At 56.8% G+C, this 14,818-nt stretch overlaps 1 protein-coding gene across 8 annotated transcripts in view; it reads right to left on the bottom strand.

Annotated features, from left to right (window-relative positions):
- Positions 1-14,818, bottom strand: part of CAMTA1 (calmodulin binding transcription activator 1) — an 817,260-nt gene that overhangs the window by 233,312 nt on the left and 569,130 nt on the right. For all 8 annotated transcript variants that reach the window (XM_044237054.1, XM_044237053.1, XM_044237057.1 and 5 more), the window contains one exon: positions 373-444. In XM_044237054.1, coding sequence (XP_044092989.1) covers positions 373-444 — 72 coding nt within the window. The remainder of the gene's footprint in view (positions 1-372; positions 445-14,818) is intronic.

Here is a 14,818-nt window from a genome sequence, read left to right as displayed (position 1 = left end):
CAACGACTGACTGACCCGCACCAAGAAATGGACATGCAGCTCTCGGCCCACAGGCATTCTGCTGTCAGGGGCAGAGGGCTCGGCCTCCTTTCTGTCCTCATCAAGAGGACACCCCGTTAGCTCCTGGTGGGGCTTTGTTCTCCTGGGGCAGGAAGGACTGCCCCCCCCAGGCTTCTCCCCGTCCTGGCACCGACGGCGCACCGGGCTGGCCACACACCTGGCCTCCGCACCACACGCCGACGCCCCGAGGAGACTCGCCGGACGCCCCGGCCCCCCGCCGCCGCACGCAGGAGCCCCACGCCCCGCGCAGCTCCCTCCGCAGACATTCCCCGGCACCGGAGACGGAAGAAGAACCCAGTCCCAGCCACCTACCTGAAGGAGCCAGTAGCACCTCCGGTGGAAGGTGGGGATGATGGAGGAATGGACATAGCAGCCGTACAAGCACTAGGGAGAGAGGAAAAACGAGAATTCAGTTGGAAAGAGGGAAGGAAGGGAGAGAGACGGCGCAACAGAGAAGGAGCGAGAAAGGGCCACGGACGCTGCCGGCACCCGGGGAGGCTGAGGGCGGGCGACTCTGGGCCTGTTCCGGGGCCGGGACAGGGTCTGTATCTAAAAAGCACTCGCGGGCCAACACCGATGGACGGCCGGGAAGTTTCCCTTTTGGGGGGCCCTTAGAGGCATGTAAGGACCCAGAAAACCCCGGGCACCAGGACAATGCACTTACGTATACATTTTGTCTATAATTTTAGGGGCTTGGAGTTACCCTTGGAGTTCATTCACAGAGCCTGGGCTAAGACCCTTCGGTGTGTGGGGAGAGAATGAACCTATCTGGAATTGATCCAAACACGCACGCACCCACGCACGCACCCACGCACGCACCCACGCACCCACGCACGCACCCACGCACCCACGCACGCACCCACCCACGCCACACTCTAGACCTTCCCTGGTCCAGGGCGTCCTGCCGGGCAACCCTGGCTGGGGGAACTTCTGAAGCTGATGGGGGAATGGGTAGGGGCAGCGCTTCTAGGACTGCCCTCCGGAGGCCGAGGGGCCCCTTGTGCACACCCCACTCGCTGGCTTTTAATTAGTTTGTTCATTCACATTTCTGTTTGTTGTAAGGTTAAAGCTGCATCTTTGGCAGATGGTTTTGGAGAATCAGGAGGGTGTGTGCGTCGGGGACGGGGGCAGGCAGTGGGACGGGACACTTGGACCCGGCTGCATGGAGCTTCCCGGTGTATGGTGCACACAGCACTGGACACTGTGGGGACAGGCCTGAAGGCAGAGGCGGGGAACAGGGACCGGTGAGAACGGCCCTTCAGGTGCCTCTCAAAACCCAGCTCTGAGAGTCTCAGGGGAACAGGATGATGCCTTTTCTTTTGTGGCCTCGAATTCCAAACCAGAACACTGTCTTGCCATCTCCTGCAGTTTCCCTGGCTTCCCAAAGCACAGATTCCCGAATCGGTGGGGTAGAAAGTGAAGGCAGGGCCCTGGAGCCTCCTGGGCCCAGGATGAGCGAGGTCTCCGCTTGGCCTCTCAGCGCTCATTTGAACTTCAGCACAGCACCACCCCCTGCCCCCCGGCACCGGTGCTACAGGGAGAACCAGCCAGCAGCTCTGTATTTAAAACACCCCCCAAAAGACGGAGTGCGATCTGGTTCTACTAGGAGTCCGTTTGAGCCCTGCCTGTCTGATTAGCAGAGTTGAAAGAGAAATCAGTTTGGACTATAGGATTCTGGCTGTAAGAAAATCAGATTTCCAATATGTTAGAACTTTTACAGATTGCTGTCAGCTGGGACTAAACCCTGTATAAACCAACCAAACAAAGCGGAAATTAATTTAAACGATTCTCTTGCAATTCTTGCCCACAAAGTGTATTTATTATTAAGAAGCCAATATTCTTTCCTGACTTTTCTGGTTTTTAATACACTGCATTTTCACTTTTATTTCTGATAACTCACTCCTCCTTGCCGAAGGAGACCTCTGTTTGGACGTTTCCTGTGAGCACTTGTTTGCCACAAAGGAGCAACCCACCTGCAACGTTAATCAGCTCTTTCCCTTTGGAATTTGCATATTCTCATGGGCAGTTTCATTACTCTTACTCATGGAATGAGCCAAATGGAGAGAGACGTAAATTGTTGAGAGAAGAACTCTCTCCTGTTTCTTTGAAATAAAAGGCTACACATCTGCTTTTTCCCACTGTTCATTCCTTTTGAGGGTTTGCAGACACCCCCCCCTTCACCTGTCTCCCTCTCTTTCCACTGTCTTTTCTTGAACTTGAAAAGAACGTGGTTGATGGGCAACCCCGTCCACCCCCCTTCACTGCTGATCTGCCTGGGCTGGGCTGTAGTGTCTTTGAACCACACATGAGGACCCACCAGGAATTTACCCAAAGCCTACTTCGTGCTTCTCCTGAGAGCCCACAGGAAGGAGACAGTGCACGCCTGCTCTCCCCTGAGCCACCCTAGCACCCAGGGGCAGCCTCCCCTGTCCAGAACTGCCCAATACCAGCCAATAAGCAGGATGATGGTAAAAGGAAACGTCACCATTTCTACAACAAGGCTCCTGCATTTTAATCAGAGGAACGCGCGGGGCCTCACTCAGAACCCAGCTACTCTATTTTTAGATATGACTCTAACCACCCTGGCGATCTGATGTCTCTGGTCTCCACAGATGAGAAGCACGATCTGAAGGCTGGGGAGAGGAAAGCAGGCCCCTGAGAGAGAGTGAACCATGTCAAATAGCATCCAGGGAGGAAGGAAAAGCCCCCAGAGAGCCCCAAGGACTCAGGAGCCCAACGGCATTGACCCCCTCCCCATGTTGCTAAGCTCTGCATGAGCTCCCCATGACGCCGGGTCTCCCCTGGCTCCCTGCCTAGCTGTACTTCCAGGACTGGGAGCTCCCGGAGGCAGGGGGCTCCAGACCCCCTGAATGAAGATGGCCAGCAACTGTCCTGCTGGTCTCCACAGGAAAGGACCCAGAGTCAGTAAATATTGCATTTTTGCTTGCGGTATTCCGAAGGCCCAGGTCTTTAAACCACATGCTAGAAAAACATCCTGGAAAATGCCTCCAAATTTAGTGCTTACAGGGCTAAGCTTCAGTTTCAGGGAACTCTGAGTCATGTCGAGTGGCTGGTTGACAGTCCTTGTGGGGAAGGAAACTTCCAGTAACCCACCTTGGTGAGCTGGAGTCAGCAAAGAGGGGCTTCTGGAGAAACAGGTCCTGCCTGGGGTGGGGACCTGCTGGGAGGGAGGGTCCTTGTCCTTCTAGGCTGTGAAAAGGGCACCTTCCTCCTCCTGTCTCGTGGGTGGCTGTGGGGGTCAAGGGCTGATGCCCGAGTGGGTGCCGGGAGCATCGCAGGGGCAGTGGGAGAGGGGGCCAAGGGGCTGGGAGCTTCAAGATGAGCACAGTTGGCTGAGGGAAGAGTGGGGGAAGCAGTGACAGTCCAGCAGCAGGAAAAGCAGCTGGGGACAGCAGGAGAGACAGATGCTGGGTTGAGGACATTGGGAGGGATTAGAGTATAACAGACAAGGCAGGGCATGAGGACGGTCCAGGTCCGGGAGGTCAGGTCCGGTCACAACAGCTATGGGGGCCACAACAAGGAGCTTGACTTTGTTCTGGGAATCAAGAACGGATCTGCATTTCGGCAGCTCAGTGCGGCACAGCGTGGTCTGGGGACAGAGTGGCAGAAGGTGAGGACCCTGGACGAGCCCTGTGAGCCCAGAGACCCACTGGCCCTGGATGGCAGAGGCAGCAGGACAGGTGTGGAGGGGTGACCACACTTGCCGGGTGTAAGGGCGTCTGCCCAGCCTCCTGGCTGCACGGACAAGTGTGTGTGTGTGTGTGTGTGTGTGAGTGTGTGTGTGTGTGTGTGTGTGTGAGGGCAGGGGACAAGTGGTCCCATGCCCAAGACAGGAGACCCCAGGGGAGCAGCAGCCTGGTGGGGGACAGGCTGATTTCACATTTCCACTTGGTGAGGTTGAGGAGCTCCTAAGATCTCCAAGTGGAGACACGGGGTAGAGTAAGGTGCAGAGGTCTGGTGCTCTGGCGGGGTTGGAAGCAACAATCGGGGACAGGGACGGTGTTGGGAGGCAACAGAGAAGCCCAGGATGGGGTGTCCGTCCAGGCTGGCTTCTCCAGCACAGAGCCAAGCCTTCAGGTACACAGAGCAGGGGAGAGCTTGACGGTACTCAGCTCATGACTGGCCTGGCTCGCCCTGGGCCCCCACACCCTGGCCCTCCCCACTTCCGTTGACGGCACACCTCCCCAGCCAGCCCCACAGCCCTGATCCCAGACTCTCTCGCCAGGTCCCTTTGTGCCCGTGTCCTCGCTCTGCAGCTCTTTGTCCATGACAATGTCCTCCCCAATCCCCCTGGGGACTAACTGCACACGGTTTCACGAGACAGCCCTTCAAACCCATTCCTTCCCCTCCTACTAATCAAAAAAGCAATCAAGTTGGTCTGTACTGATCTGTGTTTGACAAATTCTTGGTGCTTTTTGATCAGGCCTGAGGCTCCCCTTGGGCCTCTGTGGGTTGAGTTTTCCGTTTGGGGGCCATGACGGGGTTGGAGGGAGAATCACTTCCCAGAGAAGGTGGCTAGAGCTGTGTGTGTGTGTGTGTGTGTGTGTGTGTGGTGTGCATGTGCATGCGTGTGTCAGCGTGAGGTGTGTGTGGACAGGTGTTGGGGGGCTGTGCAGGAAAGTGTGCTGGGAGCCCCTTGTTTATGTGTGCATGCAGCGAGAGAAAAAGAGAAAGCAACTAGCTATTTATAGGAAACTCAAGAGAACTTCACCCCTAGCTGGAAACAACTTTCAAATTCGTTATATTTGCGGAATTAAGGTCTGACGGCTTCCCTTGAATGTGACAGTTGAGCAGGGACGAATTTTTCTCTTAAATACTCAAAATTGCTTTTCTGACACTACAGGGCTTTTTTCCCCTTCTTAAATAAAAAGGAAAGATGAATTTACAGGGACACCAATAGGAAACAGGAACTCCCTTTAATTCAAAATACACGCTTCCTATAAAGCAAGGGCACACTGGCTGCAAATCTTCTCCAATGGATTTCACCCCAACGCACTCAGGTGCTGGGAGCCCCCCTACATGCCAGACAGTACGACAGGCCTCGACACCCAATGGCCTCAGTAGGTGAAAGAGGGGAGCACCTCTGGGTGCTGAGCAAAGCTTTGGTGGTCGGGGCACTGGGACAGTGTGGGACGCCTCTCCTTTCTGTCCAGCTCTCAGTGGCTTTGTGTGACCTGCTGATTCCATTCTTCCCTCCCCCTCCTCCCCTCCTCCAGGAAAAGCTCAAGCCTCTGTGGTCCCCTCCACTCTCTGCTGAGGCTCCAGAACATGGATGCACCGTCCTCAGCCTGACCTCGCGCCTCTCATTCCCTCACTCCCCCTCCTGCCGTCCCACTGCCTGTGCCAACGCCTCCCAGCCTGAGAGCCTGTAGGTTCTCCCTCCCCCGGGAAGCGCCTCCTGACCAGGCCCGTGGAAGGCGTCCCAGGAAAAGGACTCCCAGGATCCTGGGCAGCCATGAGGTGTGGGTTCTGCCCCAAGTGTGATACACGCCACGACTGTTGTCCGCGGGCCTGTCCCCTGCATCAGAGAGCTGGCACTTTCCGTAAAGGGCCAAAGAGAAAATATTCTTGGCCCGTGAGTCAGACGGTCGCTGTTACAGCTGCTCAGTCCAGCCTTTATAGGTTATTATATAACCCTAACCCTAACCCCAACCCCACAAAACCTTAATCACGGATATTGTAATTTGAATTTGTGCGTGATTTCACATGTCATGAATGTTATTCTTCATTTTAATTCCCCTCCACCCATTATAAAATGTAAAAACTGGTGGTAGGCCACCTCTGGCCTGTGGCCCCGTTTGCTAACTCTTGCCCCCCACCCCCGCCAGACTGGGAGGAACGTGAACTGCATCGTCTTTTGTAAAATTCCACACAGTGATTTCCACACAGCAGGTGCTCAATAAACTGAGTCCGCGTGCTGGGACTATCTAAGCAGGGCACGGAGGGGGCAGCGGAGACCTAGATGGAAAGGAAGAGCCTGGGCACGTACCAAAGCCACACGACCCAGGAGAGGACAGGCCAGTCCCGTCTCCCTCCACTGTCCACGGCAGCTTGCACAGAACTTGGGTGTCTCTAAAACTGGACTCAGCTGTTGTTACTTGTTTTCTGGGCCTCAGTACGTTGGTGTGTCACCCTAAATGCCTCATAGGAGATTAGTCGACTCTCCGGCACGGGGCTTGGACCAGAGCACTTCCTGGCTCTGGTGGAAGACCCCCCAGTGAAAGAAAACATGGCTTCCTGCGCCTGCCAGGCACCTTCTTATTAACTAAGCAGAGTTCAGTGAGGTAAGGTCCGGAAAGCTGAAAGCTCAGTATTGGGGACCTACAGGGGCGTCGGCCCTGTCTCTCAGAGGAGCAGCACAGCTCTGCGGCCTTGGCTGCCAGTGGAATTTCTTCCCTAGAGCAAACATTTCATTCTGTTTCTGGACCTCCTCCCACAAGAGGCAGGGAAACCCCAAAGCCAAGGTTTGCTGTTGACCTCCCTCTCTGGGGAAGTGTGAGCCCAGCATCCTACTCCATGGGTCCCCAGCTTTGCTCGCCAGGCCCCTCTAGAGCGGCGGTACCCCACATGACAGCCACGAGCCTTGTGTGACTGATCAAATTCAAATTCAAATTTGAATTCAGTAGAAGGAAATAACGTTGAAACTTCACCTCCCCAGCCACTAGCCTCACTTCAAGGGCTCAACGGCCACACGTGGTTAGTGGCTACCACGTGAGATGGTATGGAATGTCCCGTCATCACAGAGCGCTCCGCTCGACCCTGCAGCTCTAGAGAACAAGCGTGGAGATCCAGTGCTGAGACGTCTGGCCGAGACTCTTGGAGCCCAAGACCCCAGTGGCTGGGATCTGGGGGAACCAAGGTTTGGGGGAAGATGGCACATGGGGCTTGGGACTTTTGGATGTTGGCTCCACTTTGGGGAGTTGGAATGTCTGCAGGTGGGTACGTGCCATTCGCCCCAGGCCGGCTTGAACCCATCTGCAAGTGCCTCCCAGGGTCCCCGAGCCACCACAGAAAAGCTCACACCCTGACTCTCCCCCACTGAGATCCTTCTCGAATGTAAGTGCCACACCTGCTCAGTCCTCAGACTGGGGTGTTTATGGCACACAGCGGCTTAGAATCCCAAGAGCTGGGTTAGGCTTGTGTCGGCAGCCCCTGGGCTCCCCCAGTGGCCGGGCCCCACCTCCCTCCCACTGGGGAGGGGACGGTCTGCACAACGACCGTCAGAGTGAAAATAGATTTTCAGGTGCCTGGTTTATCTCACACACTTGAATCTGATGTTCACATGACTAAGATGAAGAGTTTTGAAAACGTGTCATGGTATGAAGGAGACAGAAGACAAAGAGAGGAGAGAAGGGAGGGGGGAATCCACCCAGAAGATGACGATTTAATCCTGCTCTGAAGTGACGAAGGCTCAAGCAGCCATTTGTTCAGGATATTCCGGCTGGGGCAGGTGGGAGGCCATGCCCGGGCGGATGGAGTGACAGCCAGGCCCTCCAAGAAGGGCACCCGGGCCAGGCTGGGCCTTGTCTCAGCTGTAAGAGAAGGGTGGGGAGCTGGAATTTCCCGCTGTTGACCCTGTGCCTGTCCTGAGCCCAGGGCCTCCATGGTCCCTTAGTCTCCCCTATGGAGAGAGGGACAAGCAAACCAACAAAAACAGATCAAAATGGGCCTGATGCTAAGCACCAGGTGGCCCAGGAGCGAGTGTGACGGAGGCCGGGGGTGGGGGAGGGAAGAGGATGTCTCACTCTGACGGCCAGCCAGGTCCCCGAAGAGGAGGTGACATTTGTGATGAATCGGAAAGGGTGAGTCGCAGTAGCTGGGGATCCTGGAGGAGAAGGCTAGGGCAGTGGACAAGAGAAGCAGGGGGATGGGTGGCCGAGTCTGCCAACCGCAGGCTGTTCTGCCATCTCCCCCGCGGGACCCGTGATGAGCGGTCGGCAGATGGCCTTGCGCGGAAGCTAAGGCCCTGTGACTCTCACGGCTCTGCCCTGCTGCACTGGCCCGGACTCTGCCTGTCGAAGCAGGTTTCCTGGAAGGACTGTGGAGCTTTGAAAATTCGAGGCACAAGCGCAGAGGCAGGAGGAGAACTTGGGATCTGACCCCATCGGCTCTCCCTCCCTCCCTCTGCCTCTGTCTCTCGTTGCTGCGTGTCTTCCTGGTACTTTCCTTTCTCTCATTGCAGCTGGGTGGCTAGCCAGAGTCCCATCCTGCCAGTGGGACTCCAGAGGCACTGAAATGTCTTGCCTGCCTGGGCTGTGAGCCAGCGGCCCTGGGACTCTCAAGGGAGCAGGAAGGCCCCTGAGCAGGCAGAGCTGTAGGGCTCTCAGGAGGGGTAAACACAGTTTCTTTGCTGCCAAATCTTGGACATCCTGGGACAAGCAGGTGCTCTCCAAGGAGCAGGTGAAGGGAAAACCCTCCCGTACCTTCCAGATCTCGCCAGACCAGCAGCAGTTACTGCGAGGTACGCAGTCTGCAGCTTTCCTGGTGCCCTGAAAGCTGGAGCAGATCCCAGAAGGCACTAGAAGGTCTCTTGTGAAGGCACTTGCGGGGGAGGGGTTGGTGGTGGTAGTGACATGGACGCTGTCCTGTCCCTCGTCTCTAGCTCTATGTTGTCCCACGGGGAGACACCTGGGGAAGGCCGAGGCTGGGCAGGCTAGCAGTTTGTCCAAGGTCACGTGGCTGGGAAGAGGCAGAGGGGGACTCTGGCCTCTGCTTGCTTGACCCTGCCCGGCAGGCCAGGCCCTGGCAGCTTCTCTCAGGGTCCATGCCAATGGCTGAGGGTCAGGCCTTCTGCTGGGCCTGCCTGCGTCAAAGACAAAGGGGTGAAAGCCCAGGCTGCTCCCAGGACGGTCCTCACTGAAGGTTTTGGGTTGTATTAATCTAAGATTAGACCAAATGATTCAATTCGCATGCTGCCTGCAAAAGCACTGGGCCTCAGAACTTGTTAAATAGTGAATTGCTTTAAAATTAGTTTGAGCTAAATGGATTGCAGTCTGGTTTGGCCTCCAGGTTGGGTGACAGGAGAAATCTGGAATATTAGATCATCATTGACCCCATCTCCATCCTGGCCTCTCTCCTAAGATAGGCAACAACGGCCTCTCCCAGTGTGGCCGAGGCCCCACCACCGCAAAGGACTGAGGCCGGGAAGCAAGGGGGCTGGCTGGGCCCCCCGACCTGGGTGCCGGTGAGTCACACAGGCAGGTCCCAGTCATGGTCATGCTTAGGTCGCCCAGTGGGACCAGACCCTTCCTTGGAGAAAACCCCTTAGCCCTGTACCTTCTCTGGTAAGGGGGGACCCTCTGGGCAGAGGTGGGCGGTCTTCCAAAGATTCATTCTCCACGGCCTCGAACTCTTCCTCCCTGAGACTGGCTACCTCCAGGCATGGGATCCTGGCAGCCGACTCTCCGGGGACATTAAATCGGTCTTTCTGCCAACTCATAGAGAGTCTCCTATGCTTTGTGCTATAGGTGACCTGGGGGAGGGGAAGAGTCCAGAGGCCTCTCCATTACTCTGGAAGAGGCTGGGATGTGCCTTCTCTGCAGACCTGGGAGCTGGGGCTCAGAGATACCAACTCCTCGCCCAAGGTCATACGGACGTGTTAGAGTTCAAATCTGAATCCTGGGATTTCACCCCCATCTCATGGGCCAAAGTTTTGGTGCATGGCCAGAGGAACACAGGGGACTAGGTGGCCCAGTTTGGCTGCCGAGCTCGGATCCCCAGAGCTGGAGGAATCAACGGGCAGACAGAAAGGGATGGGACAGCAGATTTTGTAAGGCTGGTGGCTTCCTGCCCTGTCCCCAAGACAGGCAGTGTGCAAAAGAGGGGGTCAGAATGGGGCAGTGCTTGGCAGGCTTGGGGCATGTGTGGACCCCGCCCCATCGTCTTGCAGGCAGCTCTGTGGACCCCCAGACCCTGGGGACGGGAGTGCCCCTGGGCACCGGCATCAGCAGGAGCTCAGTGGAGGGGCATGCAGGGGCAGCAGCACACTGGGCAAGGAGAGAGAGCCAAAGAGACCCTCCAGGTGGGGGGTCTGGGGGCAGGAGGAGGAGCCAACCGTCTCCCTCCCCAGACCTCAGAGTCCCTGGGTCTGGGTGAGGAGTAGAGCGAAATTCTCAGAGATGCTATGGGTGGATGATGGGAAGGGAGGCTCCCAACATCTCCACAGAAAATTCTAGATCATCTTTCTAGCCCACGGGCCCTTTAGGTCTCTGGTAAAGGGACCTGAAGGGGAAAATGAGCAGGAGGGGTGAGGGGACAGCATGAATTCCGAGAAGCCCCCTCCGCACCACCTCTTCCGGGAACCAGAGCAGAGCAACACGGCCGATGGGTCCCGGCCTCATGCTGGCACCCCCGTGCCCCGCCCCCACCTCTGCTCACCAGGGTGCCTCCCCCAGGGAGAGACTGAGCATCCTTGGGACAGCACATCTGAACGGGGCTGCCTCCGCCTAGCTGCGCCATGAGTGAGAGGGGCAATAAAGATTAAATGAATTTTTAGATAAAAAGGCATAAAAATAATGTTTAAAGATATAAATAAAATCCCTGGAGCTTCAACTTTACTGTTTTGGGGGGGTTCCAGGATTAATAAATTAGTGGGTATAAAATGGAGTAAGAGCTAAAAATTGATAATGAGATAAATTAAGATTTAGGGAAGGAGGTGATCTGAGCCATGGCTCTCCAGCACAGAAGGGGGGTGGGAGGCTCCGCTCTGGGGTCCTCCTGGTGGGCCCGAGGGCTCTGCTTTGGACTCCGTGGCCAAGCAGAGGGGCTTAGGGGACCAGCCCAGGCACCTGGCCGCCCATACCTACCCCTTGCCCACCCTTGGGACCCTCAGCCAGGTGGGTGTGGGCTCCTGTCCATCCCCTGCCCTCACCAAACAGCTGTGGGTACCAGCCCTCCTGGAGCGTTCCCGTGTCTCAGACACCCCTCCTGGCACCTGGTCCCCCACAGGCCACCAAGGACTGCCGGAGGGGACACTATCCTGCTGAAGGGGACACTACCCTCTCTCCCTCCCCTACTCTGTCTCTCTGCCTCGTCTCTCTAGGTACATGCACACGTGCTCTGACTCAGCTCCCTTCCCGCACTCACGTTCTTGTTCTTTGAGCCCATTTCCATATCTATATCTATATCTATATATCTGGGCTGTTTCTATTTCGAACACTTCCTAAAAGTACTGGGCATAAATAATAAATAAATAACGTGGAATTTCCTTTCTCTCATCAAAGCATATTGCTGAGCCCTATTTCTTGGTGCCCTGCCAGCAGCCGGAACCGCTCTAGAAAGTGCTGTGTGGCGGCAGCCTCCCTCCCTCCCCTCTTCCACTACCAGCTGTGGGGCCCCCTGCTGCGGGGCCCCCTGCTGCGTACTGGGCACCCCTGTCCTGAGGACTCTGGTGAGGAAGATGGACTCCCACAAGCAACTCTCGGTCTAGTGTTCCCCTTGCCGGATGGCCCGTTGAGGCTGACCCGTCTTAATGTGGCTTTGCAGGTTGTAGCCGAAGTGATTGCTAATAGGGGACGTTGAGCCTCTATACGGGGCCAGCGGCTGTGTCCTTCGGTGTGGGGGTTTTCAGCGTCCGTTCCAGGTAGCTGTTCCCTCTCCTGACTCCTGACCCATCCCATGGTCCCAGTCCCCGGTGACTCACACCCACCCACGGGCACACACCATCCTGGTGCCCGTGGCGCTGGGCAACACATGGCTACGGGCGACAGGGGAGTCCGGGAAAGGGATTCTTGCTTCAACCAGGCAATGGGGTTTTGTTTATTAAGGAGCTGGAGGGAAATGCCAGGGCCCGAGTCTGTGGTCATGCTAATGGGAGGCTGGGCTCTGTGCCAGGACATTAAGTAGAATCGAATTCCTGAAACCAGCTTTAATCAGCAGATTTTTAAGGTTAGAATTACTCTCTCCTCTCGAAGCCTTGCCAAGGTTAATTTGGGCCTGAGCATGCAGAATTAATGGGCTGGACAGAGGGAATCAGCCTTTTCCCGATTTTTTCTCAAGTTCACAAAAACATCACTGAAAAGAGACGGGGCATCAGGGAAGAGCCCTCGGGGGAAGGGCACACCCCTGGCCTCCCGTGATCACTCCGGGGCCTGTGTCAGAGACGCAGCCAAATGGGATTACGCCGACAGGCCTGTTCCAGCTCAAGGGAGGCGCCAGCATGGGCGGCAAGTCTGCTTGTCCTGGGAACCCAAGGGCGGTACTGAGCAGGGTCTGAACCCGATGCTTAGGGTCCCTCGGGAAGTCCTGAGCCATGACCCTTCTCCGAAAAACGAATGTGCTGGGAACACTGTGGAGGGCCTATTCTCGGTGCCTCCAAGTGCCTGAGCACGTGCGACACCCCCGAGGCCCTGGGGGCACTCGGCAGCCATTCAGAACCTCAGTCACTTTGTGCCCTGAGCTTCGATTTCCTCATCTGTAGAATGGAAATAATAACAATAATGACACTGACGGGGTGAGCCTTGAAGAGTGTGGGCCACACAAGGCGGTACCTGTGGTGTCCCGGAGGACCGCTCCACGACCTTGGGCGGGAGCCCTCCTTCCTTTGAACACAGGCTGATGAGGAACGCTGACCCTCGTGGGAGACCAGGGGGAGGAGGGAATGTCCTGGAGGGGCCCCGGGGCTCTCAGATGGAGGCTTCTGTCCTCCCGGGCACCGCTGGAGAAGGGGGGAGTGGGGGGGCCTAGGCTCCTCCCTGACCTTCCTGATTCACCCCTGGCAGTAGGGTGTGGGCACGGGAGCCTGACCTTGGCTGGACGCTCACAAGCATTTCTTAGAGTGTGCAGAGGACTGGGAAGGCCTGGGGGGTGGGGGCGTTTGTCCTCCTTGAATGTCAATGTCCTTAGTAGGGGGGGGCTCTGACCACCCAGGTCTTGCAGGTTTGTTCGATCGAGTAAGGGTTCGGTGACAGCACGTTTTCTGTGACTGGAGCACAGGAGGTCTTCCTCAGGTTCCCCAGGTACACGTTCCTCTTGGAACGGGAGGATGGTGTCCCCACCCCTCAGTGGGGACACCCCTTCTCCATCCGAGACGCTGCCCCCAGGCTGGAGTGCGAGCTCCCACTCACTCTCCTTGCTCTCCGACACATGCAGTGCCCCCCACCCGCTTTAGTCCCCTGAATGGTGCGGACCCTTTGTTTCCTGGAGCCAGGGAGGCTATTGGCAAATCCCTTCTGACCCTTGTAGAGAAGCGGTGACGCATCCCTCCAGAGGTTCAACCCGGAATTACCGCATGACCCTGCGGCTGCCAGAGAACTCCAAGCAGCCATGCAGACCCGCAGGCGCACCCGCGCTCACCGCCCAGCTCTTCACAAAGACCAAGCGGCCCGCGGGGCCGTTCCCCGCGGTGGGTAAACAAAATGGGGCAGAGCCACACGACAGAACGGTGCTCGGCCCCAAGAAGGAACGCAGCGCCGGCGCACCCCACGGCGTGCAGGGAACCCTGAAAAGACTGAGTGGAGGGAAAGCCTCAGAGAAGGCAAACGCATACAGCCAGAAAGCAGCTTTAGCAGGGGCAGGGAGAGAAGGGGGGTCTCCTCGTGGGGGACGGAAATGCTCTGGAACGAGATAGAGGTGACAGTTGCACAGCCTTGTGAATGTTCTAGATTCTGCGGAAGTGTTCACTTTAAATGGGTTAATTTTATGTTAGGTGAACTTCACCTCAATTAAAAAACAAAGCAAACCTGTGGCCCAGGCGCAAACAAAGGTCAGGGACCCGACTGCACCCAGTCCCTACAGACACCGCCTCGGCTTCGGGAACTCGAAAGGACCCAGGACACCGAGGCCTGTCTGCACCCCACCTTCTCCGCTGGCATACACTTGCCGAGCGCCTGTCATGGGGCAGATACCTGCAAGGTGGTTTGGCCCCATGTTCCTCTACATCTCCCCAGTCCTGGCACTGAATGTTCTAGAAAAGCTAGTTAGGCCGAGGACCGGAGGAAAGGTTGCTCAGGAGAGACAAAGCCTGAGTTTCCAATAGGGATGGAGCCTACCCGTCTCTGTATCTGCAGAGCGGACCCCCTTTGGCAGAGCGAGCCAGCAGAGGCTTCCAGGCTTGGAGGGTGTCAGCTGATGTTCCGGGGAGGGGGAGGGGAGAGGAGGTCCCATGATGGCGGGACCCAGGGGCTGAGCCACTCTGGCCATCTAGGCAACGGCAGCTGCTCTGCCTGCTGAGATCTGAACCCTGGAAACCCTCTTTCCAAGACCCACCCCTTAGAGGTTCTGAGAGGTGTGCTCTGCGGGGGCGATCGGGAACGCAACTGGCTCTTCACTGGAGCGGAGGCTGGTTCCGCACTTTACCGGGGCGGGTGGGAGGCCGGGTCTCCCTGGACTGGAAGCCTAAGCACAGTGAGAGGCAGGGTGGAGGGTGGTCTCAGGGTTCACATGTGTACTTAGGTCGAGCAGTGGACCCTACATCCATTAAAGCATCGCCCGGCCTGGGCCTCTGTAATTACACCTGCTTTTCCCGAGCAAGCGGTCCCCAGGCTCCCTGGGGAAATAACAGATTGTCCGGCAGCCTCCAGGATGTGAGCCTCCCGGGGATGCACGCAGGGGGCGGGATTCCTAATGGGGAGCAGCAGGCCCCCTGCACTGAGCTGCTTTCCCTGGGCCCCGTTGGAGGGCTCTCTCGTCCACAGCCCTGCATTTTATCTGCCTTGTGATGGATCTGCAGGTCCCGGAAAGAAAGAATGCAATATTTTAAAGTGTGTAATGACATGCAGGCTGCATGTGGTACAAATTT

Source organism: Neovison vison, chromosome 2 (assembly GCF_020171115.1).
Source record: "Neovison vison isolate M4711 chromosome 2, ASM_NN_V1, whole genome shotgun sequence".
NCBI classification, from domain to species: domain Eukaryota; kingdom Metazoa; phylum Chordata; class Mammalia; order Carnivora; family Mustelidae; genus Neogale; species Neogale vison.
The sequence above is the reverse complement of the archived record's forward strand: the minus strand, read 5'-3'. Positions and strand labels throughout refer to the sequence as shown.